The 26123-nt window shown below is 36.2% G+C and overlaps 1 protein-coding gene across 1 annotated transcript in view; it reads left to right on the top strand.

Annotated features, from left to right (window-relative positions):
- LOC140143626 (calcitonin gene-related peptide type 1 receptor-like) overlaps positions 1-26123 on the top strand; it is a 79924-nt gene that overhangs the window by 25760 nt on the left and 28041 nt on the right. Inside the window, exon 2 of the mRNA XM_072165443.1 lies at positions 19187-19266. Within this exon, the coding sequence (XP_072021544.1) occupies positions 19222-19266 (45 nt within the window). The 5' untranslated portion in view covers positions 19187-19221. The remainder of the gene's footprint in view (positions 1-19186; positions 19267-26123) is intronic.

Here is a 26123-nt window from a genome sequence, read left to right as displayed (position 1 = left end):
TGGATTTTCACAAAAAGCACTTGAATATGAATTTCATACGTACAGACTGAAATCTAGGTTATGGTTCTATATTAAGATATCACTTAAGAACTGACAGACACGTAATAGCTTTATTTGGTTTGGAATGAATATGCACTGATTTACTCAAATTCAATATAAAATCATATACAGACTTTGTTAGATATTTTTTTATGCACAATTTTTTAGCAGGTGATGCTTGTATCAGGTATGACAAAAATTGACCTATTCCTTAAACATGCAAATAACTGGGTAACTCTAGCAAGGGTTGATTTGGAGCAAAATTTAATTTTCTATTTATCAAACATGTCAAAACACAGCTATTATAATAAGGCCATATTCTTGGATTTACACATCGTCTGTCCTTGCTATGACGTGTCCATGTCAGAATTTTAAGCGGCCTGCAATATTCCTTGGATTCCTTGCTCGAGGTGAACATTTTGAAGACACCGACACCATTAGCTGTAGTCTCGATTACAAATGAAATGGGAATTATATTCTGTTTTTACAAATCAATTAATATATAAATGTGTTGATCATGACAGTGAAAACAGATGCAATGGAAGAAGATGTAAATTGTGCATTATTGCACTTATGCATTATTGCCTACAGGGAAGACCAAACATAATGAGAATTAGCTATACAATTGCCATATTTATTTGGTTGTGACATTTATTAGTTTTAAAAACAAAACACCATTTACTTCTCAAGTTTAGTCTTGGGCAATGATGACAGCTATCAAATTCATCTAAACTGTTATACTTTTGGGCTATTCCATTTGATATCCATACACCCCCTATGGTAAACACGACCTTAATCTCCAACACAAGGGGTGTAGATTTCAAATGGAGTCCCAATTTCAGGTAACCCCATTGAAATTCGCACTCACTGTGTGGAAGATTAAAGTCATATCTTCCATATAGGGGTTGTATGGATTTCAACTGGAATAGCCCTCTGCATTATAACGAATGCTTGTTACCTTACATGTACATGAACAAGGCGATAGACAATGTACCTGTATCAAACGCATCATTTATTTGTTGTTAATACGGTAAATTACTATTTGGCGCATCACTATATCAACGAATACTTTGGTTAAATATTGAGCGTGTTTTGAATTATTGCAAGTATAGTTTTCCATATTTAAGATTTTCCTAGGTTTTTTATCATGGATAATTCAATGGTGTTTTAAACCACAACTATGATATTGGAATCAAATAATGAACATTATTTAATTTCAAACACTAAAAACATTACTTAAATAAGCCAGCTGCATAACTACATTTAAAACACATTATTATGTACGTACGTGAGAATTTTCAATTGTCTAGTGCATTAGCCAAATGGAACTCGAGTACCGAGAATATTAGCACTTCTTTATGCAAACTACCTTTATGTTAAAACAATAGCACGTTAATTTTTATTATACAACATATCACATAAAGTAATTACCCTCATCATTACGAAATAATAACGCAAAATCTTCCAATTATAGAACTGAAATATTAAAAAGAAACCAAATTTTTAGCTGCCAATTTTAATAGTCCAAATTTTTGTTACCTTTGAATCAAAAAGATGCATTGTAATTATACACAGACTTAAGGGTGGTCTTAACCCTGGAATTATAGAAACTTTTGGGCCTCATAACTGCTAAATTATTGGTCCAAAATATATAAAAGTATACATATAATATAGTAGCTAAATGCACAGCTGAAAGAGTGCTCAATACCTAGGTAGAGCAAAAAGTAAAAGTATACATATTTAGAATGGCAAAGATAACTTGTGTTAAAATCAAGTTGTGGATACCGAGAGTATAAGCAATGGCACGTGCTTTAACATAGTTGTTGAATAGCAAGGCATAAATTAACAACCATAAAAATAGTATTCTTTTAATACAGGGTGTAACAATAAAATTTGTACAATTGCATTTTGACTTCTCAGGAAAAAACTAAAAGAGTTACGGCACACATGTTATATGCAATACAATCAGTAATATCTTGGCTAAAAGAAGACGTTTAATTGGTTTCTTTACTAGCTTGGGTTCAAAAGTTATGTTCGATTAATTAAATCGTCCAGAAAACGTGTTGGGCCACTCTTGCCATGTTAGCGTATATCAAGTTTGAGCCGCGTAGATTGTGCTTATCGTGCATTTAACATCAAAAGAACTGACACAAAAGAATTATAAGTGGTGTTTGTTCATAATTATGATTAACATGAACTTAATAATAATATGATATTTCTTTAAATTCTATAAATGAAGTCATGAAATTTCTTTCAAATTATCTTACAAATAAAGTAATTTCTCATATCCCTGAGATATCATTGGTAAAACCGAGAACAGTTTTTGCATCCATAAATACAAAACAATAAGATTTTAAAATTAAGTTCAGCTCGGCTTCTAGCTGTTTTGGGGCGACCACTTTTGCCAGCATTTCTGTTAACAAATTCTACATACTTCTCATAGTTATATGTAATTCTATGCCTTGATGGAAGATGTGAGTTTGGAAAATGAGCTAGATAAACATTCTTATTGTTTCTGCTTGAATCCATGTGCTACAGAATATCACAACCATAAAAATACGCTCTTCCAACGTGAATTGGGGTTGAAGGTGTTGAGCTGCAGCCACGATTTCTATAAATGAGGTTGTTATGTCAGTGCTTAGTTGTTACTTTCAAAAACTCAAGGAGATATTCTATTATGTAATCATTTCTACCACTTCGAATACCCCATTGTTTAAATCGACCTATCGTAAGATCGCCGTCCAACTGGTCCATGATTCAACTCTTTTCAGTCACTTTTGTAACACTTAGACAAAAGTGGCCCAAGCGGTTTTAAGACTAGGTTACATTATTGGCTATATCTTCACTTGTATACCTACGAATTTATTGGAACAAAGCTTATCTGGTGGCTAAATAAATTATCTTGATAGACATATAAATATCAAACCAAAAAATAGGCGGCATGCTTGTGTCATTCTATTTTCAAAATTGTACAAATTTTATTGTTACACCCTGTACACTAGCTTTGGCAATCATGTTGTAGCATTAATCCTCACGATACTCCGAATCTAGGACACGACATGTTAAGCCAGATGGAGCACTGACCATATAGTGAAGAGTATGTCAATCAAACGGTCGACACGTCTCTGTGCAAGACGTTTCCTAATGGCAGATACAAATTACTAGTATGTCCATGCATATTGCATGCGTCCAGCATATTGCACTTTTAAACCAGTTTTGAGAGACTTTCTGCGCCTTCAGGTCAGATGTGACCTGCTTGAGGACATGACTAAGCATGGCTCAATGGCTGAACATGATAAATGACCTGACATACTGTGGTGGCATATGCACTGCTATATATAACAGATTATGACGTGTTTGAGGACGTGGCTAAACATGGTTCAATTGCTAAACATATTTCAAACGACCTGACATACTTGGGTATCACACGCACTGCTATAACACCTCGTATTTTAGTCCGTAACCTTGATAACAACACGCAAATAGATAATGACTATAGAGAAGAGGATATCATCACCGACTAATGCGATCATTGTACTCAAAGACGTTTTTAAGGGTAGACGAGGTATTGTTGGTCGAAGCAACCAAAAAAATCGATTTTCATTATCTAGATCAATATATGTGACCCGGCAGCACAAATGAGCCGTAAATTCCCTAAATTGTATTCTGAGTTACGGTGTAAAATGTGTACGAAGGTCATATTCATCGGTAACCTAAGCTGGCCCGACATCCGTCTCATTTCGATAGTCAAAAACTAATCAATAATCCTATTGTTGAAGTGGATAATAAGCTTCTACCTTAGATGGCTATAGAACTTTTAATAGCTCTGGTCTTTGTTTGCTTATATTGCTAAATCCTGTTCAAGTGGTGGGTTACCAGGCATTGTATTTTGTACAGGTATGCATAACCAACAATTAACAATGAGAGAACTTTCGTAAACCTCGTTGACTTGGGGATGATTTGAAATGACCGCCAATTATGACTGTTTGATATTTATTGCCAACAATGTGGAAAAAGAGACACATGTAAAAACGTAAAAAGCTATAGTTTTGTTGAAGGAGCAAAGTTTAACAAACCATAACCCCGCTTCTGGATATACCATTTTTTTTTTTATGTTGTTTATTTTTTACACACGAAATAAAACAAAATTGACCGGGGGAGGAATTTACGGCTCATTCGCCGTGGACGGTCACATATTATTGAAAATTAACACCTTGATGTTTTGCAAAAGTTCATTCTACAAATCATATATTTTGCAAACTTGCTTAGTTTATTGTTGTTAATGAGTTATGTACGTTTTACAAAAGTGTTGTTGTTTCAGCCCTCTTTACAAAGTAACTCAAGAACCGCAGCACCTATAAAAGTATATCTGTGATATTTTAATTCTTCTACACGCTCGCTATGAATTGAGCAATGCAGTTTTTGCCAAAGCGCACTACCATTCGTAAGATGCTGTGAACTACCAAATCACAACAGTTTAAAATAATTAATAACCTTAAGTGAACGCAAGAAAGCGATTTCAGTAACCTTTCTCTATTAGAAAACGATTGGTACACGTTGATTACCTGTTGTTCAGATTAGCTGTTGTTCAAATCAATACAATTACACTGTCACGCGGCACCTCTATTATACAAAATGAATTGCATACGATTATGCTGCAGGTGGAGTCAGAGACTACGGCACATCCGCATTAGAACATGGGATAGCAAGATTCAGGGCATGCAAGACACTTCCTAATTGAAGATTCGAATTACCAGAGTCCCCATGCAGGGCACGTCCAATATATCAAAGACGTGTCATTTTAAGTCAATTTTCAGAGACTTCCTGTCCTTTCAGGACAGATGTGATCTGTTTGAGGACGTAGCTAGCCCTGACTCAATGGCTAAACATGATAAACCACCTGACATACTGTGGTAGCACACGCAACTGCATATATCCTCATCCTACTTTGAGGACATGGCCAGACATTGTTCAATGGCTAAACATGACAAATAGCCAAGGCATTTCCTAATTGCAGATACGAAATTACCAGCGTCTTCTTATGCAAAGCACGTCCTGTTTATCGAAGACGTGTCATTTTAAACCAATTTTGAGAACATGTCTGCGCCTTCAGGTCAGATATGATCGGTTTATGGACATGGCTTAACATGGCTCTATGGCTAAAAATAATTTTGAAAAACAACCTGCCATATTGCAATAAAGTATGGGATAACAAGATGATTCATGCAAGACATTTTCTGATTGCAGATACAAATTACCTGAGTCTTCATACAAGGCACGTTCAGTTTATCAAAGACATGTCATATTAAGCCCATTTCAAGATACTTTCTGCGCCATCAGGTCAGATGTCATCTGCTTGTGGACATGGCTAAAATGGTTTTATGGCTAAGTGGTAGCACACGGATACCGCAGATCCCTTACTTGAGGACATGACTAAACATGGGTAAAATGCTAAACATTTTTAACGACCTGACATAGTTTGGTATCACTCGCACTGCTAAAACACCTCGAATTTTGGTCTGACACAATTAAAACAGCATTTTGAATAAAATACAGATTAATGGTTATAGAAAAGTGGATATCATCACCACCAACTAATGCAATTAGTACTATCCAATCCATTGGCTACAGACATCCTCAAGTAATGACGTTGTTTAGCGAACTCAAGAAAACGATTGAAGTAACCTCTTCACCATTTGGAAATGATTAGTACACGTTGATTAGCGTTTGTTTTCCACCTGGTCAAAATCAATACAATTACATTAACACGTGTCACCGCTATTAGACAAAATGATTTGCATACAATGTAGCTGCAGGTGGAATCAGAGACTACGGCACATCCACAATAAAGTATGGGATATCAAGATTGCAAGACATTTCCTAATTGCAGATACGAATTTATACCAGAGTCTTCATGTAAGGCACGTCCATTATATCTAATACACGTGTCATTTTAAGCCAATTTCGAGAGACTTTCTGCGCCTTCAGGTCAGATGTGATCTGCTTGAGGACCAGTTGGTTCACGTTGATAAGCGTTTGCTTTCCGCCTGGTCAAAATCAATGCAATTACATTGTAACGCGTCATATTAGCCAAAATGATTTGCATACAATATAGCTGTAGATGGAATCAGAGACACCCAGAGTAAAGTATGTGGGATAGCAAGATTGCATTTCCTAGTTGCAGAGACGAATTGCAAGTCTTTATGCAAGGCACGTCCAGTATATCTACGACGTGTCACTTAAAGCCAATTTTGAGAGATTTCCTGCGTCTTCAGGTCAAATGTCATCTACTTGAGGACATGGCTCAATAGATAAACATGATAAACGACCTGGCATACTGTAGTAGCACACACACTGCTATAATGGATAGGACTTGCTTGAGGACGTGGCTAAACATGGTTCAATTATTAAACATTTTCTAACGACCTGAAATTGGTATCACACGGGCTGTTAACAGATATGACCTATACTTGAGGACATGGTTTTGCTAAACATGCCTTTAACGTGACCTGGCATACTTTGGTTGCAGACGCACTGCTATAACACCCAAAACGAATTTTGGTCCGACACTATTGTAACAATATAGATCAATGGCTATCAGCGCCGACCAATGCTATGCGAATGTTGCAGTGAAACGTACGATACAATTCATTGGCAACAAACCGTTACTCAAGTAAGGATATTTTTAAGTGAACTCATGAAAGCGATTGAAGTAACCTCTTTTACATTATGAAACGATTGGTACATGTTGATTAGCTTTTACTTTCCAGCTGGACAAAATCAATACAATTGCATTGACAAATGGCGCCTTCATTAGCCTGATTTGCATATACTTAAGCTGCATACACTGTAGTAAGAGAGTGCAAATCGTGGATCCTGGGATTCTCTTTACTACTCAGTTTGTACCGAAATTCTGTCCATAACTTTTATGTTTCCGATAATTATTTCTGGGTCAAATTTAACAAAATGGTGTTTTGTTTCAATAACATAAACCATATCACAGAATATATGCGTGTGTTCAAAATTTCTCCTCGCCACTGATATGCCCTCATGTCCTTAACCTTTACACAAATACTCCCATGCAATATGAGCCACAATATGACCTCGTTTTCAACTACCGAGTTCAATAACCCCCATTTAACAATCACTGCTCAGAACTTGACCTCAAGTTGTGGAGAATGAGTTTTGTACCCAAGACATAAAAAGGTCATTCTATAATTGTACAAACGTATTGGGGTTAACGAACTGCGCCGTAACATATGAGCATGCCTGACATCCTAGCAAAGCAAGTTCAAGTATCTTTATTACCGTCGTATCTTTAAAAGCTAAAGTAAGTTCCCAAAAAGGACTTGAAACTTCCTGGGTATGTAAGAATAGAACCCGGGAATAGAAACACTTCTTCACGGATCGTTTGCGTTAAGCGTGAAAGAAAGTTTGTTTTGTTCAGATTAAGCTGGTTTTAAAAGAGAGGTTTTAATTGCACCAAGTGACGCCACAATCTTTGAATACTGCGGTATTAGTGTTCAAGTAGCTACTAAAGGTGTCGAGTGTCTACTCAAATCGGCTATTCCGGTAGAGATACATACACCCCTTATGGAAGACATGGCCTTAATCTTCCACAGAGGGAGTGTAAATTTCTAATGGTGTTACCTGAATGGATCACTTTATTCTAAATCTATACCCCCTGTGTGGGAGATTAAGTTCATGTGTTTCATAGGGGGTATAGAGATTTCAACTGGAATAGCGCAATTATTTTCTATCGCGTACGTGAAAGCATGAACTTCAATTCATTCATAAAATGCATTTATGCGATGAGGAGGTGTAAGCGCAAATAGCATCATTGTATTCTAGTAGAGTTGCGGTTTAATGTATATAATCAGATTTAACATTTGTATTTCCAAAATGTATATACATTTGGTCAAAAGGCTCATATTACCCGACTTAACGAATAACATCCGCTATGTAAAGAATGTACAAGTATAAAGACATTAATGCAATATAAATAAAAGATGAGTTAACTCTACAAAATGGTGAATGATTGAAAGCTTTTTCCTTCATTCTTGGAATACCTTATGTCCTACTTCTTTGCACGCAGTATATGGGTTTACTCTTATGGTCGTTGACCCCCTATAACTGAACTCTGGTGAATCGATGAACAATTTGAATAATTAAAGTGCTCTTGATTATATTTCAACGAAATACTTCAAATTTCAGTGGTGCCTGTTCAAAAGCACTTCAAAGTCGATGCGAATAATGTTTATCAATGGAAGCTAAATATACTGATTGTACTTTTTGTTTAACAATTTGGCCCTAACTGACTAGGAAGTTAAAATAATCAGCGTCAACGTTTCGTGTTTAATGCTTTTTCTACTAATGTTATACTAAGTGAACCGTTCATATGTTGTTGTTTTTTGTCAGTATAGTCGTTTTAACATATTTTTGTTAACCGTTTTCGCTTTTACTCTTGGCAGTAATGTCCTTTTTTTCATATCCCCGTCAATTTTCCAGGGGTGTTGAACTGTATACAAAGAAGAATTTCATTTAAAAAAAACGCAGTGTTTTATAGTGCGCAACGCACAGGCACAACGCCTAGACGTTGATCCACAAGCCTCAGCACACTTCATACCATATTCGTGTCAGCGTTTCATTTTTAATTTTTTTTGTCAGTATAGTCATTTTACCATATTCTAGTTAACCTGTCATGTTTAACACTTTTGCTAGTAATGTTGTTTTACCATATCCTGATCGACCTGTCATGTTTGATACTAGTAGTGGCGCTTTCCCTATCGTCAACCTTTTATGTTTGATAATTCGCTAGTAATGTCGTTTTACCATATTTTGGTCAACTTTATAAAGTTTAATATTTTTGCTAGTAATGTCATTATACCATATCCTTATCAACCTATCATGTTTGATACTTTTGCTAGTAATGCCGCTTTACCATCACCTGGTCAACCGTACATGTTTAATGCCTTGGTACTATTGTCGTTTTAACATATCGCGGTCAACCTTTTCTGTTTAATAATTAGGTTAGTAATGTCGTGTTACCATATACTGGTCAACTGTTTAATATTTTTGGTAGTAATCACCATTTAAGGGTAGACGAGGTACTGTTGGTCGAAGCAACCTACAAATCGATTTTCATTATCTAGATCAATATATTATTGAAAAATAACACCTTGATGTTTTGCAAAAGTTCATTCTGCAAATTAGATACTTTGCAAACTTGCTTAATTTATTGTTGTTAATGAGTTATGTACGTTTTACAAAAGTGTTGTTGTTTCAGCCCTCTTTACAACGTAACTCAAGAACCGCAGCACCTATAAAAGTATATCTGTGATATTTTAATTCTTCTACACACTCGCTATGAATTGAGCAATACAGTTTTTGCCAAAGCTCACTACCATTCGTAAGATGCTGTGAACTACCAAATCACAACAGTTTAAAATAATTAATAACCTTAACTTATCCATGGCATTGTTTCATTTTCAATACCTTTGGCAGTAATGCCGATTTACCCTGATTAACCTTTCATGTTTCAATACTTTTGAAAGTAATGCCGTTTTACTATGTTTTACTCTGGTCAACATTACATGTTTAGTATTTTGCCAGTAATGTTGTATATTATTTCCTGGTCAACCTTTCATGTTTAATACTTTTGGTAGTAATGCCGTTTTACCACTTCATGGTCAACCTTTCATGTTTAATACGTTTGGTAGTAATGCCGTTTTACCACGTCACTGTGAACCTTTCATGTTAAATACTTTCAATGGTAATACCGTAAAACCCCGTCTACAAGGATATACCTAAGAAACGCCCTCAATAAAATTGGTTGCTTGTTGTATTTGGAGTTTGAGCAAATATAATACTGGCACTGGGTGGCTACGCATTCCATCTAAGTATGTTGTAACACCAATCAATTGTATTGACATAATAACGACTGTTTCGTATTATCAGGATCGTATAGCTCAATTGATAGAGCGTCAGACTTTGGAACTGAAGACATGCTGAAGAGAGCATGGTCCGGGCACCGGTTCCGTTTTTTCATTCTCGTTTAATTTTAACTTTTTGACATGTTCTTTTTATCTTTCTTCAAATCTACCTTTCTACTTTTAATTTTAGGTGTGTTTTTTTTAATTTTTTTTTTAGTTTTTTTATAGTTTTTTTAGTAATTTTGTGGTTTTATAGAAACTAGTAAAAGCATTTATTCTAAATAATAGCGAAACCCACGGTTAGACAGATGTGTTGTAACTACTTGTCTGTCCTCGTCTTTGCAATAAAAACCTATCATGCTATGTTGCACCTTTGTGCCATCCCAATTCTTGAGGAATGGTAGGTAGGGTGCGTTTTTGGCTTAAGCACGATTTTGTTTCTACTTGAAATGAAATCAAAATAAATATTGTTCTGTTGCCACAATTGCAGTTTTTTCAATAAAAAAAAATAGATGAGGAATAATAATTATTCCATATTTGAATCTATTGTCCCATCAAGAATAGAGTGTCTTCAAAAACTTCAATCAATTCATCTGACAAAGGAAACTATTCTGGTCATTCAATTTTGTTTCGCTTGCACCTGTTATATCACAGGCGTTGGTAGAGAAGGCACACTTCTCTTATCTTCACCGAAGTAGTGATGTAAACACTAACATGATTAATTACCATAGCTAGCAATGGACATACACTTTTTTGTTCCACTTGAACCCATACTATAGGCTATTCGCTGTCGATGTGACGTAATTAATCGGATTAACTACCATAGCAATTGATGAATACAATTTCGAATATATAGCCCTGCACTTCATCGTTCACGTGGCACCTATGCATTAAACCATAGTTGTCAAAGAAATGCTAATCACTCGCCATGTAAGATTAGTTGAATTTATGAAAAGAGTGGTATTCAATCTATGTTTGGTGACATACGCGGGTGATTAGTGCAATCTGCTTGATGGTAGTTATTGCGATTATTACGTCACTTCGACAGCGAACTGTAGTATAGACGAATCCAACAAGCCAAGTGATGGTCAGAATTTATTCGGCCATTATACGCTGGTAAAGTTGCGTAATTAATCGGATTAATTACCATAGCAATAGGTGAAAACAATTTTGAACATATCGCGCTGCGCTACAAGCAGGTTACACTCATCACCTGTACTGTGTATGTCTGCAATCATAGATTGAATACAATACTGGTCTTTTCAAAGATCTTACAGGTGCAGCATGATATGGTTCAATGAAGAGGTACCGCCTGAACGTATCAGTGTATAACGCGGTATATTCAAAAATTGTTTTCACCTATTGCTATGGTAGTTAATCCGATTATTACGTAACTTCGCCAGCGTATTGGAATAAAACAGGAGGATGTGAGTTCATAAGGGCAATGTCGGGGATTATAGGTCACAATCGATGTGGAGAGATGAGAGGTCCGACCAACAGCCATAGCGAATGGTTCATGTTCAACTAATTCCAGCGGACGGTCTGTGGCTAGTAAGGAATCGTCTTTGACCACATGCGCAGATCTGTCTCGTCAGGAAGATATTTAATATCCCGAATTTATAATAGGCCTATGCCTACCAGTTCCATCGTATAACCGATCTGCTAGAGAATATTTGTTACCATGTTTAATAAATTCGTATTTATCGTATAATAAAATGTAGCCAAATGTATATTATGTGTCACACGGTTTTCTGCTGAACCACTAGCAGGCTATGTTACCACATCTATGACAATGACAAAGGTGAATTTTGATGATTTTTACGATCGTCCGGATGAGCAAATCACTGAATGGGTCTTTAGTTCCCTCCTCTCCTTATCCTGCCAATATTATATGAATCAAAGAAAAATAAAGAAAAAATAAATTAAACAAGAAAAAAAGACAAAGAAAAGAAACAATAAAAGAAAAACAATAGAATAAATTAAACTAAATATGAAAAAAAATGATCACGAAAGGAGTCTTTAGAAAATGCAAGAAAATATAAATGAAAAGTTTGAACAATATTTTGTTTATAAAAGTTTGTGTGACCGTGATGAGGCTCGAACTCACCATCTTCCGATCTAAAGAACCAAAGTCTTATGCCTTGCCAAGTGAGCTATGCTCGTGAGATGCGAAATAAAGATAAAATAATACATTGTATACCTGCTTGTGTCGGTAAATGATTTGCTCAAATTCCATAATGATATAATATTGTGGAGGGCGCTAGCGTGAAATATGCTATCATCACAGTCGCTTCTATTCCTTATAGACGGGTTTCTACGGTATTGGGTATGACTAAGAATTTACACTCTTAATTTATATTTATCATGAAAAATACAAACGCACCAAATCAAAACAAACTCGCTTGCATTCGTTTGCAATTCGCTTGCAATTCCAATATATGTAAAAATTGCAATCACGCGAAAGAAACCAATGTTTTCACCAGCCATGTTACAAAACAACCTTTTCAAATAAAACTGACCATCACCATCAAAATGACCAGCAACGTCATTTACCTCATCGAATGCTCCCTCTGTAACATCCAATATGTTGGTGAAACCAGCAAAGGGTGCAGGATCGCATGAGAGGTCACCGGAGTGATATCAATTGCAAGCGCACAGACGAAAACCATCCAGTTGCAACTCATTTCAATCAACCCGGACACACACTTAATCACTTTAAAGTCACTGGCATTGAACATTGTTTTGAAAAACCAAACTCACACAGACAGAACAGTGAAACATATTGGCAACACCAGTTAAGATCATTCAACCACTGGGCCTAAACATAAACAACCAACTTCCGCAAGTTTATTAATAAATTTTCGCATCACAGTAGTATTTCTAGTTTTTTATTACCTAGCACCTCAGTTGAAGGCTTAGCAATGGCCGAAAGCTAAGGTCAAAAACCTGGTTGTTTTTGTTCTGTTTAGATTTGTATTCTCCGTATCTCTTTTAGTAGATCCAACCAGCATATTTTACAGCACACTGTGGAATTGTTTGTGGGCATTCTGGGTACTATTAATCAAAACAAACTGTTACGAGGCAGCACTATGTAATGTCCCTTATGCACTGCTTGCTAGCCATAGGCTTCAACATAAAAAGTTTTGGGATATTTTCCCAAAATATCAAGAGCTATCTGAAGAACCACTGAACCAATACTGGGCTTGTTTGTACTCATTTTAATGCATTTTTCATGCTGATTCCAAATATTGTCATGAAAAGTTGTAATTCTGACATTTTTTTTATTTTTTTCAAGAATTTGGAGCTTGTCTGCAGTCGAAACTCGTGTGGAGAGAGTTAAATTGTTTAACTTCATTTGTTTTATCCAACACTAAAAAGTTTTAACCAATTATACTTTTCTTATGTAGTTGACAGCTTTAAATGAGAAATAACCTTACATAGCGTCACACAGGGGCAAGGAAAGGGGGAAATGTCTGCAATAGCTTGTACCCCTGCAATCAATCAATTCGGTTCTACCTCAATCGGATGATTGACGCAGTACACCTGTGCCTAGGTAGTAGGATCGGATGATCAATGCAGTACATCTGTGCCTAGATAGGTGTAACTTTCAAAGAGAATCTTTGCCACCATTATCGATCACCATTAAGTGATGAATGTGAAACTGTGCAGATCAAAAAACACATATTTCCTTCCTTCCCCTCTCCCTCCCTACAGTGGCGGCACCAGAATTTTTGGCGCATGTGGGGAGGCAAAATGAATTTCAGAATCATGACATTTCACCTTTTCGATATTTTTGGGTATTTTCTGGGAGGAATTAAAATTTAAACGTATATGGCATATAATTATTATTATCACACATACACATTTTAAATCAAAACGAAGTAAAAACAGAAAAAGAAGGTATACTATTTTATTTTGCAGCAAACCTTTGACGAGCGCGACTACCGTGATGTTGCGAATTCGGAGCTAACAACGCGTACAGCACACAGTTCATTCATAAATTTCCACTCGGTAACAGCAGATCACCTCAGCACCCAATCAGAGACAAGTGCGTCCAACGCAGTAAATACGCGACGTATGCTTAAAATACGCACTCGTCAAAGGTTTACTGCAATTCACCTTTTCGGTAAATCCCATAAGCCTTTGCGAGTACACCTGAGACCTCGTCATTTGACGTCACACCGATCTGCGCCGATGCGCACATCGTTTATCGAACATCGTTACTGCGCATTGCAAATCGGCGTAACGTCAAATGACGAATTCTCAGGTGTACTCGCAAAGGCTTATGGGATTTACCGAAAAGGTGAATTGATTATAGCACAAACGTTACATTAACACAGAGAGGATGCTACCATTTTAGGATGTGACAGCTTTTACATAAAACCCATTAGAGGGGCCATTTTAATGCAGGTCCATTCACAACTGCAATCATAATGTAGGCTACCTTTTATGAACCAACATTTGCATATAGGCAGTGTCTCACCTGTATGAATGATCGTTAGACCGTGCGTTTTAATGCTCTCTGTGCTAGTCATAGGTTTCAATAAATTATAACAAATTTTATAACATGATTCCACATGTGTTCATGAATATAAACAAATCTGAAATTAAAAAAATGAATAAATAAAGTTGACTTAATTTCGTTAGTCACTGAGGGTCACACTACCAGCATATCATGTTTTCATTTCTTGGAGTACATTTTTTGTTCAAATTTAATAAAAACGTAAGAAACATTTTTAAAACAAATACAAAACAAAGAAATGACTCCTTATAAGAAACCTGAACCTCTTACCGAAAAAGCATTGTTGAATATTTTATTATCCAGGGACATACACATTTTTAAAGTAAATATTCTTCGGTGCATGTACTCCATATATTCACACGCCATTAAAGAAGAAACCAACATAACATTGAAATAAAATAAAATATTGAAGTTTGGAATTAAATCAAAATACTGGACTTACTATTTTTAGCAAAGCTACGTTGCGTGTGATACCATCACACTTCATCAGGCAACTGACCCGTTGGACTGGTCATGTGACAGACGGCTAGGGATCGGCTTGATGGCTCTGTCCCATGCGTGAGATAGGTTGTATCGTAGGCCTCCCCTTTTGTTGAGTGATGGTGATTCTACTCTCTCCCAAATAGCCTCTTTGATGCCTCGGCGGTGCCACTGTTCCTCCCTGTCTAAAATGGTTGCATCCTCAATGTTTATGTAATGACCACTTTCTTTGAGATGTAAATAAACAGCGGAGTTCTGGGCTTCGTTGGTGCTCGGCCGCCTATGTTGGTTTACTCTGGATTTTAAGGCTTGTTTGGTTTCACCCACATAGAATTCAGTGCAGTCTTTGCCAGCACACACAAGTCCACACACAAGGTTGGAGGATTTCTCTTTGGGTTGTTTGTCCTTAACATGAACAAGTTTTCCACGGAGGGTATTTCCTGGTTTAAACGAGGCTGCAATCCCGTACGCTTTCAGATGTTTCTTGACGCGTTCCAAGGTTCCCGAGATTAACGGTAGCGTAGCCCGCGCTTTAGTAGGTCTACCACCCCCGTTGGTTTGTTGGTTATCCTGGCTTTTCTTCTTGTTGGCTTTCAAGAATGCCCAGTTCGGGTAGCCACAGTTTTTGAGTGACTTTTCAATGTGGTCTTTCTCCTCCGGGACTTGTTCAGTTTCACTTATTATAGTGTCCGCTCTATACTGGAGAGTTCGTATGACTCCTAGCACACAAGTATGAGAGGATGGTGAGACCCAAATTGTAGATAATGGTCTGTGTGTGTGGGTTTAGCCTAGCCGTCTGTCACATGACCAGTCCAGCGGGTCAGTTGCCTGATGAAGTGTGATGGTATCACACGCAACGAAGCTTTGCTAAAAAATAGTAAGTCCAGTATTTTGATTTAATTCCAAACTTCATATACTACAACTGGATGACTGAAAACATTCATCAAAATAAAATACTGATTTAAAACCCTAAACAAATCTTCTCTTCTTCCTCCTCTGCCTCTTCCTCCTCCTTCTCTTCTTCTTTCTTTTTTCTTATTGCTTCTTCTTTTCTTTTTCATCTCTTCCTGTTTTTTCTCCTCCTGCTCCTGCTTCTTTTTCTCTTCATCCTCCTCATTCTTTTCCCCTTCCTCCCCTCCTCCTCCTTTTTCTTTTCTTTTCGATTGTTCGTACGCGACTGAAGTATAAATACAGTACAATAACAACCACCAGAGCTGTCTAGCATATATATGACTCAATTCCCAGCCAGCCACGTGCTCTACTGATATTACCCTGTCTGCATCACTTTAGACCTAACAGAAAAGAAATGACATAGCCATAGGGCAATGTCGCTTTAAACGTCACTTTTGATGAAAGCTAACATCATATTTATAAGATCCTTTGGAGGAAGAACTTGTAGTAAGCATTTCCTCCCTGCATAATTATGATAATCATTCGTTCTGTGTTTCAGATTTGATAAAATACATTTTTTCAGGCGACCTTTGTGATAGTTGGTCATATTTAAATGTCGTTATATTTTATTATGTTTTATGAAAGAAAAATATCACCATTGTTAGCTACAGGGTGAGTCAAAAAAGTGCAATAGAGAAAAGAATCCATTTTACTTAAGAACCGGGTTGAACTTTTTAGGTTTGAAAACATTTCATATATGGTATATCCATCAGTGACCTTGTGTGAAAAAATTAAGGAATTAGCATTTACCGTTTTGTTTTTATGACACATTTTATAGCGCTACCCAATTTTAATGTGTGTCCAAGAGACATCTAGAATTTGAATGTCAGCCCACTCTGTGTAAGGTTGTTTTGGAACAACTGCCATTTTCTTAACCTCATTGGCATTAAAATAAAATGGAGCATCCAGAGTGATATTGCCCTTGGTCTTGTTTAAGGAGAAGAAACATTATTTGTTGTTATTTTCATTTTACCTTTACTTTAAAGATGTTTATTCTCTATCAAAAACATACAAATTTGCAGGCAGGTTTTTCAAATGTCAAAATGAAATGCGCGCAAATTGAAATGGAGTGAATTACAAAATATCCAGTAAGTTGGACATATAGGAATTAAAAAAACTGGAGTTGGAGTCGAGTGAGGTATGAAGGACTTAAAGTAATGTTAGAAAGTTTGTTTGAACAGAAAAAAAGAAATTAAATTAACACAAAAATCAACCTTATTTAAGTTAAGGTCAGTTTTAGATATGATGCCTTTACCGCGCACTGTGTGCTCTCATTCAAAATACATGGTACCTCGTGGACAAATAACGAAATTGGGTATCGCAACAAAAGGACTCATCAAAATTAAACGGTAGTTGCGATTCACTTCATATTTTCACAGAAGGTGGCCATTGAGTGTAGCATTTATAGAATCTTTCAATATTGTTGTAAGATGTAAAATTCGCAAGTTATAAAAGCAGCACGCAATATTTTAGTATGTTTTGAATCATGAAGAAAGCGGATACAAAATCAGATTATTGTGTTCCACTCAGCAGACGACACTGTTTCCTTCCCATCATGCCTTAGTTCAATTATTTTTTATTTGAAAACCTAAACACTTTTAAATTTTAAATTTTAGTCTTGTGTAAAAAATAGTTATTAAATTCATGTTACCGGATATTTTAGGATGCTATTTCTTCCCATTTACATATTAATCTACTTATTAATCTATTTATTCATAATCTATTTATTCATAAATTATTTATTAATTTTGTAGAAATTGAGGGCGCTAATAATTTTAACTAAAATACTAATCTTATTATTGCTATTCTCTTGTTTAATGGTTGAACCCTTTTTCATGTTATTCATTATTATGATGGTGTTTTATCCTTAACTAAATGAGCAGTTTAATAGTTTTTACTACCTGTAAATACGCAAATTAGGCTTAAAGTAAATAGCGCCCTCAATGTTGTAATTTTGTTAAATAGCTCAATTGGTAAGGCGCTACACTCTGGTGTGTGAGTGCATTACGGTACGAGTTCGAGTCCCCGTAGTGGCTATTTCTGATCTCGTGGAAAGATAGAGCTACCTTGAAATTTCATTGGATAAGGACATTATGTCTGTCTATTCGTACAAAACTTGGGAGACTGATCCTGGTTGTGATGGGTTATGGTTGGGCGCATGTATAGAGCATTGTCTCTCAATGATGCTAAATGGATTATAGGGTGTGTCCTGGGCTACAGTGGACAGCGAGTTCATGTGAAGTGTGCTATTAATGCTCTGCGTGCTAACCATATTCTTCAACATGAAAAATTCCAAGTTTTCAGATATTTTCTCAAAATATCAAGAGATATCTTAAGAACTACTGGCTTGTTTGTACTCATTTTGTTGCATTTTTCATAATGATTCCAAATATGGTCATGAAAATTTGCAATTTTGCAATTTTTTAATTTTACAATTCTGAAAAATAAACAAATAAAGCTTGTCGTCTGCAGTCGAGTTAATAGCTCAGTGATTTAGCACAATTTGACAGACGCACCATGGGATGGTTTTGATCTGTGCATATGCCATCAGCTAGCTCCGTAACAAAGACACATCTACTTTGTGGTTCGTTGTGAACTTGTAAAATAGTATTCAACAAATTTAACAAGAAACTTCTATGTCCATCTCTACTCAAAGAAGGTAGGATCAATTCGAGACGGACAAAGCCTTAGCAGTGTTTGATTACACATAGAGTTGTATATCAGGTGTTACGCGCCAGAATATATGCACCGGAAGGAAGAGCGCGTAGTTTTAGGCTCCATATCACTTTTTCAATCAAGGGTACGCCTCTTCGCTTGAGGATAGAATTACTTTAAATCAAAATAACTCAGGTTTCTCTTTTGATACGACAAGAAATGTTTCCCTCGACTTCTTGCTTTGTGTATCTTATTTTAATGCAAGGTGAGACTTGTATTTACACATGACAGAACACAGAAGTCGTGTCTTCCCGCTCTTTCCATTATCTGATAGCAGACGGCATTACGCATCGATAACTTTCGCGCCAAAAAACACAAAATTAGTTAAGAGCGCTGATGTGTCAATAGTCACATGGAAAATGGCTTTTAACATTTAATCGTTGTCAGGTTACAATAACCACCTTTCCACTTTATGCCTTCATGAGGAAAATGAAATACCTACCATACCATGTTATTGACTTCTAGCTACTGCAATTTTCAACGGAAGGGTAGATATATATTCGGATTAAGGAACTTAACAATGTTGTTTTACTTTTGTTATTTGTAGGAGGCTTGGAGGTGTACGGATATATTGTTCCTGTGATGGAGACTAAGGGCTTCATTATTGCAGCGGTTTTTATAATAGAGGTAAGTTAACCAAATCACCCATGAACACTACCTGCCGATCTAACATTGCCTCTGATTGGTCAATTACATGATATCTTCACTTAAATCACCAATCAGAATGGAGCTTTGCAAATAATTCACCCCAATTTTTTTTGCGTGGTGAAATTATTCTAACAATGTTGCTGATTGGGCCAATTGATAATGAAAACTTCTCTTTTGGACAATCAGCAGGTAGTTCTCATGGGGTTTTAAGTTGTAAGTTAATGTTTGGAGTTTTCAAAAGCATACAATCTTTTAGAGGTAAGCATGATTTATAAATTAACACGATTGCAATTGTAATTTGCCGTGCTAAACCTGGAGGGTGAAAGTTTATAAGGGCAATGTCTGGACTTTATTATTCAAAATCCGTGATTAAACCTTACACGAAGAACTGGATAATCATTTTGATGTATACACTGGGTAATTTAATTTAATCATTTAACTTTGTTTACAATTTAAATCTATTTCATGAGAAATATGAGAGATGGGAACCACTTTAAATGTAATCATGCAATATTTTGTGTGTTGTAACATTTTTAGGGAAATACTCGTTGGTTGAAATAACAATTCAGTCAAGATTTATGATCGTAACATAATATCCAGTTTTACTACTTTGGTATAAAGGGTGAAAGCAAAAGATTTCTGTAGCAGATTGATCAATAAAGCTGTTGTAGGCTTTCTATTGTTTTGGTAGTCTGTGCCTTTAAAGAACGGTACCTGTGAACCAGTCATTATGCATAGCCAATAATGTGCGATTAATACAGCAATAACGAGGCAGATTTCGGGTATACGAAAGTGTTCACCCTCCCTAAGGGAATAGTATTCTTTTGTCGACTTGCTGAAGTCTGGTTTATGAAACAACACATCTGTCATTAAAGTGGTACAGTGTTGAAAAGGCATATTTCCTGGCGTGATTGGTGAAAGCAGCATCACATTGGAAACGGTCATTTTATACGTTACACTATGGACCACAATGGCCTCATCCCAATGGCATAGTTCAATAACCACAAGTAAACAATCATAGTGCAAAATTTGACCTCAAGTTGCAGAGTATGAGTTTTTGTACCCAAATTGTCAAAGGTCATTCAATGAATGTACAAATGTATTGGGGTTAAAGAACTGTGCCCTGATAGATGAACATGTTGTGGATCCTGGTGTTAAGGATATAATAACTTCAATACAATGTTTGACTTCGCTGAACGATTTGTCTTCGCAGGACAAGTTTGAATCAGTATATACATCAGTCGTCTACAACTTTGTAAGCAACAAGAAGAACGATATGTAGTAATTATTAGTGTGATATATTTATGTGCAGAATCATTGTCAATCACTTTAGGCACCACGTTTAATTTGGTCCTATAGAACAATCGGTGCCCGGTTAGGTACCGATGACTCTTAACATCGCTCCCTGGAGATATAATAAACTGTATCAAGCATATAATTAACAGTTCCATAGTGTTTTTGTTTTTCATTTAAATAAAAAACAAATGCACTGTACAAATGTTCAGGGTACGATAAAAAGTGTCATCGGTACCTCTTCGGCCACCGATAGCGCTATAGGACCAAAAAAGATGTTGTGACTTATTTTTCACTAAAGATATTGTTAACTTAATCAAACAGTGTGTGGTTGCTGTTGTTGTACATTCGTGTAAGAAATGGGAAAAGGCGTATTTTGACCTTGAGTGTTTACGGCTCGTAACTCTATTAAGTTGAACATGACTGGAAATAGAAAGGGAAAATGTTGCGTCGAATAATCTACGTCGAATACAAGGTATACAGCCAGCTACATGCCTTTAGGTACATGTTCTAGGGAGCGGAAGACACCAAATAGGTGTTTTGTGACCTCTGACGTTCTTTTAGAGAGTGACATGGTCTTTCATTTCGCGCCGAGTGTCCTTGACAGACCTGACTATGCTTCGGTGGTCATGAAAGAATTCAAAAGACAACCTCTGTCCCAATAATCCCAATTGTCTGAAACTGCTTCTCAGATGATGTATCATAATTCGTTATGAATTCGGCAGAGTGACGAATCGAGAATTTTGAGCAAATTGAGTTTTTGTATGCTTATGATTATGTTTCAGGTTATCTTTTATTTCCACCAAATATTAATGGTAAATCTTACTCACCGACGTAGTTATTGAAATTTTGATTTGGACGAATCGCGCCTAAGTGCGATAAATGGATTCGGCAGAGAGACGAATCGTATACGAATTTTCTATATTACATGTCCTATACTAATATATTTGATACCAACGTATAGCTGTAGGTATCTTCTATCCAGTGATACCAAAATAAGTACAAACATTCCCCACATGATATTGCTGTGGTTTAATAATGTGAGTGCGCGCCCGTGAAATTGGAAAATCCCGGAAAATCATACGCAAAATATAGGCCAATAATTGTTATTTTTGCTTTAAAATACTCGAGGTTTTGCTAAATATTACAGGGATGACTATTTATAACTTATATAGTGAGTTACGTCTACATAGCCTTACGACAACCAGTAGTTTCTACACACAAGCTCAAAATCAAGAATGCGTGCTATGGTTTACACGTAGTTGAATGCGTATTCGACCTCTCTCTGCGCAGTGGTAGAGGCATTTTGGATACAGCATAAAGCCGAATAGTTGTTAAAACGCGTTTTGAGGGATATATCGATTATTTCAGAACATGCAAGTATTGTCAATAATTCGTGTACATTCACTTCTATAATATACATTTCAAATGAGTGCTCACGAATGTTCTAAATTTTTAGAAGGACCAATGGAATGGTACCAATATCTTCAAACGCCGTTTACTCAGAACAGCGATTTTGCGGATTCAGCACTCTGCCGTATTCATAACGATATGAACTCAGTCTTCAAATCATACTCATATAAAAAGACCAATAGATAAATGACTGACTATAATTGAACACTGAGTTCCGCAGTCTAGTATACAGCGAGTCTTGATGGCAGATAAAAATAATAATAAACGATGATATAGAGAAATAATTCACACAAATATCACGACCTATTTCTAAGCTAATCGTCTACGGTCTACGCTGGAATTGCAATGACATCTGTGAGAAACATCACAATGCGGTATATAGGGTAATATTTCTACGCTAAAACTGAAACTAAAAGGTATATATAATAAGTCTCGGGTAAAACAAGCCCACAGGATGTCTGCATGTATAAGACCGATTATATGCAGCTACTTTCAACTGTTATGCATGTTTGCTGCAGACACACAGGTAAAAATTAACCTAACCCTTTTCTTGCAGCAATATATTCAATTTAACATTCAGTTTTTCATTGTGCTAAAGAAGGCAAATCTTTTTAAAGATAATCAAATATATATCTGTACAGTTAAATGCGTATGTCAAATTTCTCAAAATGAGGACAAGTTTTAACTCCGTATGCGAAGTGGTCCTTGAGATATTCACAAAAATAAAAGCGATATTGTTATACGTGTAAACCGTCCACACTTGTCGTGATAATGCCTCCGGTACCCATCAAGCATTACTTGTTACCCGTGGCTTAACCATGGTGCATTGGTGAAATTGTGCCACATCACACTCACACATGGCATCCTTGCTATACGTTGCTGAATAGAATGGTAAGGCGTCGCAACCAAATTTGTTCGATCGACCTAATTTAGTTATATTACCAATTGCTCATGGAATATAAAAATGTAAATTATGCCTTTACTTAAGCATTTATCTCTTGACCCTAAGCTTAACTCTTCCTGTGGGTGTTGACTGCAGACGACAAGTTTCAAATTTTGTTTTAAAATTTAAAATTGTAGAATTGTACATTTCCATGGCCATATTTGGAATCAGCATGAAAAAGGCATGAAAATGAGTACTTTTTATGTTGAAGCCGTTGGCTAGCACGCAAAGCTTGAGCAATTATCTCAACCCTCGGTGAAAATCATTGTTTTAGGCCAAGTAAAATAAAAAACATGTTTCACGTCCGGGTTTTTGAAAAAAAAGGAGGAAGAGGGGCTTTTATTTTTATTTTTTATCACAAAATCGGTGTAAATACCCATAATTAGAGCTGTTTTAGTGTATACAATAATGCCTGGAAAAAGGAGGAGGCCTCTTTTTATTTGTTGTTCTGAGAGATAGGCCCCCTCTTACTATCACAAAACCTTACAAAAGTGTTTCTTGTATGCTAGCAAGGCTATAGAAAGCATCTCTACTTCCTAAAAATATTTTTTGAAAAGTTATAACTGAATTTCAAAAAATAAAAATAAAATTGAAGAAACCTCAAAAAAGGAAGCGGGAGGGGACGTGAAACACGTTTTATTTTTTATTTGGCCTTATCTTAAAACAAATTATAATTATGTTTATGATTGTTTTAATTCTTAAAACAAATTATAATTATGTTTCGTTGAATAAGTTCATCAGGTTTGTAGATTGGTATTTTTGCTTGGCAAAACTAAGTAAATCTGTACTCAATAGGCTACTATATTTTATCCTTCACATCGGATGACTTCATCAGATATGATTGATTTGGTCATCTGATCAACATTCCCGGGGCACTGGTGTCCGGTATTCCTTAGTCTCTCTATCAGTCTTTAACCCTCTCAAGGCGGGTGACACGTTTCAAATTTTCTTTAAAAATTCAAAAATTGCAGAATGTTACATATTCATGGTCATATTTGGAATCAGCATGAGATATGCATTGAAATGAGTACAAACAAGCCTAGTATTTGTTCAGTAGTTTTAAAGATAGCTCTTGATATGTTGAGAAAATATCTCAAAAGTTTGCCTTTTTGTGTTGAAGCCTATAGCGAGCACGCAAACCATTAATTAGATGACCATATCAGTTATACCTGATGAAGTCCTCCAATGTGAAGGATGACACATTGTAGTGAGATATTTTGAGAAAATATCTCAAAAGTTTGCCTTTTTGTGTTGAAGCCTATGGCGAGCACGCAAACCATTAATTAGATGACCATATCAGTTATACCTGATGAAGTCCTCCAATGTGAAGGATGACACATTGTAGTGAGCAGAATTTCACTTGTTTCATTCGTTTGTAAATTATGCCATGAGATTGACGCAATGCATGCTGGGAATGCAGGACCCTATGCATTACTCGATACCAAATCGGAAGTCACAATATGCCAACGGGGTTTGTTTTTAGTATTGATTTTCTTGAGTTATTCGCCTCAATGTTTGTGTAGGTGTTACCATGTAGACAGATACAAAACCCTGGTATGTCACGGACTAAACGAAACTGTTTTCCAATTCCATGCACTATAACACGAAAGCACAAGGGGAATATCAAATATGTTGTGACTCAACGGGATTAGATGAGGCAGATGTTGGAAATTCGAAATTTTCGTACAACAGCAATGTCCGTAAAACAAGGAGTAAAGAAATTCCTCAATCACATTTATTTGACATGGAAAATAATTAAACATGAAAGGTTTACTAGGATATGGTAAATGCCATTACTAGCAAAAGTGTTAGAAATGAAAGGTTGTCCAGGATATGGTAAAACGACATTACTAGTAAAAGTACTAGATATGAACGGTCGACCAGGATATGGCAAAACGGCATTACTAGCAAACTGATTGAACATGAAATGTTGACCAGGCTATTGTAAAACGACATTACTAGCAAAAGTATTAGATATGAAAAGTTGATTAAGATTATGATAAACGACATTACTAGCAACATATTATACATGGAATGTTGACCAAGATATTAGTAAATGACATTACTAGCAAACGTATTAGACATGAAAGGTTGATCAGGATATGATATACGACATTACTAGCAAAATACTAAACATGTAATGTTGACCAGGGTATGGAAAACGATATTACTAGATATGAAAGGTGACCAGGTTATGATATTCAATATGAAATATATTATGGTAAAACGCCATTACTAGTAAAATTATGAGATATGAAAGATTGACCAGGATATGACAAAACGACATTACTAGCAAAAGTATGAAATATGAAAAGTTGACGAGGATATGGTAAAACGACATTACTAGCAAAAGTATTAGATATGTAAAGTTGACCAGGATATGACAAAACGACATTACTAGCAAAAGTATGAGATATGAAAGGTTGACAAGGATATGGCAAAACGACATTACTAGCAAAAGTATTAGATGTGAAAATTTGACGAGGATATGGCAAAACGACATTACTAGCAAAAGTTTTTAACATAAAAACTTTACCATGATAAGGTAAAACGATATTACTAGCAAAAGTATGAGATATGAACGGTTGACCAGGATATGGCAAAACATTAATGCATGTAAAGCATAATATGGGATACCAAAACAAATTGTGGATGCCATTGGAAGGACATACAAGAAAACCAGAGCCAAAGTGATCTCCCCTGATGGAGAAACTGAGCTGTTTGACATCGTAGCCGGCGTTCTACAAGGAGATACCCTCGCCCCGTATCTGTTTGTGATAGTGCTTGACTATGCCTTGAAAATGGCTATAGATGGCAAGGAAGAAGCACTAGGATTCCAGCTTGAAAGGAGAAAGAGCAGGCGAGTTGGGCCAGAAGTGGTAACCGACCTGGACTTCGCTGATGACATCGCCCTACTGTCAGAAGAAATAAAACAAGCTCAGGAACTGCTACAAAGGGTAGAAGCATCAGTCGGAAGAGTCGGCTTAAAGATGAATGCCACCAAGACAAAGTTCATGTCCTTTAATCAAGATCAGCAAGTTAACATCAGCACAAATAATGGTACAAAGCTAGATGAGGTGAAAGACTTCAAATATCTAGGAGCATGGATGGCTAGCATAGAACATGATGTCAAAACACGCAAGGCGACCGCTTGGAGAGCATGCAACAGCCTAAGTAAGATCTGGAA

This window comes from Amphiura filiformis, unplaced genomic scaffold (assembly GCF_039555335.1).
Source record: "Amphiura filiformis unplaced genomic scaffold, Afil_fr2py scaffold_24, whole genome shotgun sequence".
NCBI classification, from domain to species: Eukaryota; Metazoa; Echinodermata; class Ophiuroidea; order Amphilepidida; family Amphiuridae; genus Amphiura; species Amphiura filiformis.
This window is presented reverse-complemented; position numbering and strand designations above follow the sequence as displayed.